This window comes from Monoraphidium neglectum, assembly GCF_000611645.1.
Source record: "Monoraphidium neglectum strain SAG 48.87 unplaced genomic scaffold scaffold02633, whole genome shotgun sequence".
NCBI classification, from domain to species: domain Eukaryota; kingdom Viridiplantae; phylum Chlorophyta; class Chlorophyceae; order Sphaeropleales; family Selenastraceae; genus Monoraphidium; species Monoraphidium neglectum.
In genome coordinates, this window is record NW_014010995.1 from 1 (window position 1) to 3,875 (window position 3,875).

Genomic DNA, 3,875 nt, shown 5'->3' on the forward strand with positions numbered 1-3,875 from the left:
CGCGGGTGTGGTGTGAGTATGTATGCGATATGAAATGAAGTCCGAAATGTCAAGCAAGCCTGAGTGACCCCACAGGCAGGGGGCAGCGACGCTGACACGCGGCGTAGTGCTGACTTCCACCAGCAGGTGACAGTAGGCAGAAAGCAAACTGGAAGCACTGTTGGTTAGTATCATGACACACAGTTCTGCAAGGCCGTGTGCAATTCCAGGCTAGGCTGCTCCTGTTCCAGGACCGGCGCTTTTCTCCCCAATAGACTTTTTTTCAATTGGAGAAGAGTCCTGCAACTGCTCGAAGCCGAATGTGATGCACACACATTACACACGCAAAATGTCACACAAAACGTTGAAAGAGGGTACGCAAGCAAAGCGCGTGGCAATGTGACGAATGTGCGTGCGCTCCTGCACAGGCAGCTGCTGAGGCGGGCTATTGATTTTAGGCACCCGCACGTACAGCGCTCGCCGCGGGGCAGCGCCCTCACCGCGCGCCGCCGCGCTGGTGGAACGAGGCGCCCCCGGGCGCGGTGTGCGACCAGCCGTCGCCCTGCACCATGGGGTAGCCCGGCCCCGCCGGCGGGGCGCCGCCGCCCCTCGCGCCCCCATTCGGTGGCGGCGCGCGGGCGGCGGCCTGCTGCTGCAGCTGCGCGATCTTCAGCCCCCGGGCGCGCACAAAGAACTGGGTGCGGCACAGCGTGCGGGACTGCGCAGGGCACGGGGCAGGGGGTGCGACACAAGAGGGCGTGCGGGCGGGATGTTTCAGGATAATGCAGGGACATGGGCGCAGCAGCAGCCCCGCAGCGCAGCACGCGGTCCCCAATTGGACGCATGACGCAACCTCGCCACAGCGTCCGGCCAACCCCCCGCTTTTGGTGCCGTCGTTCTGCAAATAGACACACACATGCACGCACTTTCCCCCAAGGCATCAACCCACACCCCACCCCCACCCGCAACCTCAACCCACACACACTCAGCATTCGAGAAGCGCGCACGCCCCCGCACCTGCTTTATGTAGGCGTCCACCGCCACCTTGCCGCCCTGCAGCGCGCGGTCCAGCACAGTCAGCGCGTCCTCAACCGCCAGGTCCTCCGCCTGCGCGGTCAGCGCCTGCCGGCTGAGGTCGTCCTCGGGCACCACCATTTTGTTCACGTCCAGCTTCGACAGCAGCGCCGCCGCCGCGTCCGCGCCCGAGCCCGCGCCCGCGTCCCCGGCCGCGGCGCCGCCGCCGCTCGACGCGCCGAGCGCGGCGGCCTTCCATTCGTTGCCCTCCAGCCACTTTTCGAGGGCGCGGCACTTGGCGCCCAGCTCTGCGACGACGCCCTCTGTGCCGGCGCGCTCCTGCTGCACCGAGCCCACCTGGGGGTCAGCGAGGGGGGGTGGCGCGTGGGTGACGGGTCGAGGCGACTGGGCGGGACTCGCTGGTGGTGACTGCAATCCTTGTGTGACGGCATCAACGCGGCGGAGCCCAGTCAGGGCCGGCCGCTGCTCTCGCAGGCCCTAGACCGCGCCCATCAAGCTACCCCCCTGCTCGTCAGCCTCCACGCCCCGCCCTGCCGCGCGACTCGCGCGTCTGCCGCAGCATGCGGACCCACCGCACGCTGCAGCTCCTGCTCCCGCGCCATCAGCTGCCGCTGCACCTCCAGCAGGGAGTCCATCTCGCGCGCCGCCTCCCGGTTGAACGCCTCCAGCCCCGCCTGCAGCCGCCCCTGCAGCGCCCGCACCGCCAGCGACGCAAACGCATCCTCTAGCTCAGCCTGCACCCCGCGCGCCGGCCGCGTCGGCGAGCCCGCGCCGCCGCCGCTGCCGGCGCCGGCGCCGCTGCCAGGGAGCGGGTACGGGTTGCTGGACAGCGGCCCAAACCCCACGCCGCCGCCGCTGCCTCCGCCGCTACTGCCTGCGTTGGGGCCGGCGCCCGGCCGGCCCCCCGCCATGGCCGCTGCGTATGCGCCGCCCCACAGCGCCGCGCCAGCAGCAGCGTCGGCCGCCGGGTACTGCTGCTGCGACGCCGGCCGCTGCGCCCCACTCAATCCCGCCACGGGCGGGTACGACGCCTGTTGCTGCTGCTGCTGCTGCTGCTGTTGCTGCTGTTGCTGCTGCGCCGGACCCACGCCCGCCGCCGCCTGCAGGTTGTGCTGCATGTGCGCCTGCCCTGGCGGCGGCGGCGGCGGGCTGTAGCCGGCGGGCTTGCTATACAGGGGCGGCTCCGCGCCAAACACCATGCACATCTCCTGCGTCATGCTGGAGAGATCAGAAGAGGGGTACAGCCAGCTGCTGACGTAAGGCGTCCGCACCTGCCGTCACAAGAGGTTGGGGGAAGCAGGCGCGGGCGCGGCGCGGCAAGAGGGGAGGGGGGTCGGCCGGGTGATGCAAACCCGATTACTACAGCGCAGCGCGTGTGCGTGTGGGAGGGGGCCGGGTGAGCCAAGGTGACAGGGCGACGAAACGAATAAAGCAGGCGCGCTTGGATTTGCGTGGGAGGCACCGCGCCTGCTGACCTGGCCTGAGGCGTCCACGCACGAGTGGTTGTGCTTGATGACCATATTGGGGGTGGGCGTGACGTAAACGAGGGGCGCGTGAACAGGGTAGCGCTCGGGCAGCCAGACGATGACGGGGATGTTGTACTTGACGCCCTGCGGGGGGCGAGGGGGCGGTCAGCGCCGAGGTGCAGTTTGCGGCGCGTTTCGGGGCTGGCTGGTGGCTTGTTGGGTCCGACATGCCATACTCGGCCAGCATTCGTGGGAGTGGGGGGAGCGGCCGCAGCAGCTTCCCACCTGGAAGTGGACGGGCACTGTGCCCTGCGCCTTTAGCAGGTTGAGCACCCTGCGTCAATTTCGTTTGCGTACGGGCAGGGTTGATGGGCGGTCAGCTGGCCGCGTGCGCCGGCCAACGGCTGCGCTGCTCCTGTCGCTTTATAAGCATGATTTTGCTGTGCGCTTCAGCCGGTTCCCAACGTGTGCCCGAGCTCTGGCTGGCAGCCCGCCGGCGCCGCACCTGCCGTCGTTGGTGTGAAACTCGCTGGCAGAGATTGTGAGGGTCGGGAACATCTGCGGAAGGGCGGGTGCCAGATAGGTCGGGGGAGCTGGAGACAACCTAGGGCAAATCCACACTCCCAATGGCGGTGGTGGCATGCAATAGCATGCCGCAGTGTGGCCCAGGCACAGCTGTTGGATACACCACCATTGTGCCGTGAGACGAGCGATCAAAGGCAGAAACACCGACTTGCTGTGTGATTCCCAAGGGCAGCGGCGACCCGCAGCTGCAGCAGCAGCAGCAGAAGCACCCGTCATGCCGACAGCGCAGCATGCAGAGCCGTGCCTTGGCCCCACCTTCAAGAGATCCGACAAATGCTCGCGTATGTTCCACTTCACATTTTCAGCATAGGGCACCGCCTGAGGGCCGCGCTGCGAGAGCACCTGGCTTAGGAACTCCAGGGCCTGCCCCACGGGCGGCCCCATGACGTACTTTCAAGTGCAATGTATTCAAGGTTTAGTGATCATGCGCCTCGCGGCGCTGCGTCCTGATCGGCTGCTCTTGGAGTGTTGTGATAAGAGTGTTGCGCCTTTGGTGGGGTCGCTGGCTGCGATAGTGGTACAAGTGTTGCTTCACAACCAGCAAAACTAGGTACTTCAGGGCATGACCGCTGCACGTGATCTGCATGCATGTAATCAAGGCAGCTGCTTCCTTTCACTACGAAGACTGGAGAAAGCAGCGATGCGTAAAGATGCAGAGTTCAGGTTGTGGCTCAGCGAAAGAGATATTGCATCGTGGGCACGCCTTGATACCGGTACCGCAGGTGCCTTGGTCAGACTGTGCAGCGGCCAGTCAACCTCATCGCATACGTAGTTCTTGCCAAAGCGGAGGCAACATTGAAGCCACGCAGA

The 3,875-nt window shown here is 66.2% G+C and overlaps 1 protein-coding gene across 1 annotated transcript; it reads right to left on the minus strand.

Moving 5' to 3' along the window:
• Positions 1 to 475: 475 nt before the first annotated feature.
• On the minus strand, positions 476 to 3,038 carry MNEG_11191 (ESCRT-I complex subunit; the record flags this gene model as incomplete). The annotated part of the gene is made up of 6 exons (XM_014040336.1): positions 476 to 697; positions 997 to 1,350; positions 1,587 to 2,285; positions 2,490 to 2,624; positions 2,766 to 2,814; positions 2,986 to 3,038. The coding sequence occupies 6 exons, from the start codon at positions 3,036 to 3,038 to the stop codon at positions 476 to 478; spliced, it is 1,512 nt and encodes a 503-aa protein (XP_013895790.1).
• Positions 3,039 to 3,875: the final 837 nt, after the last annotated feature.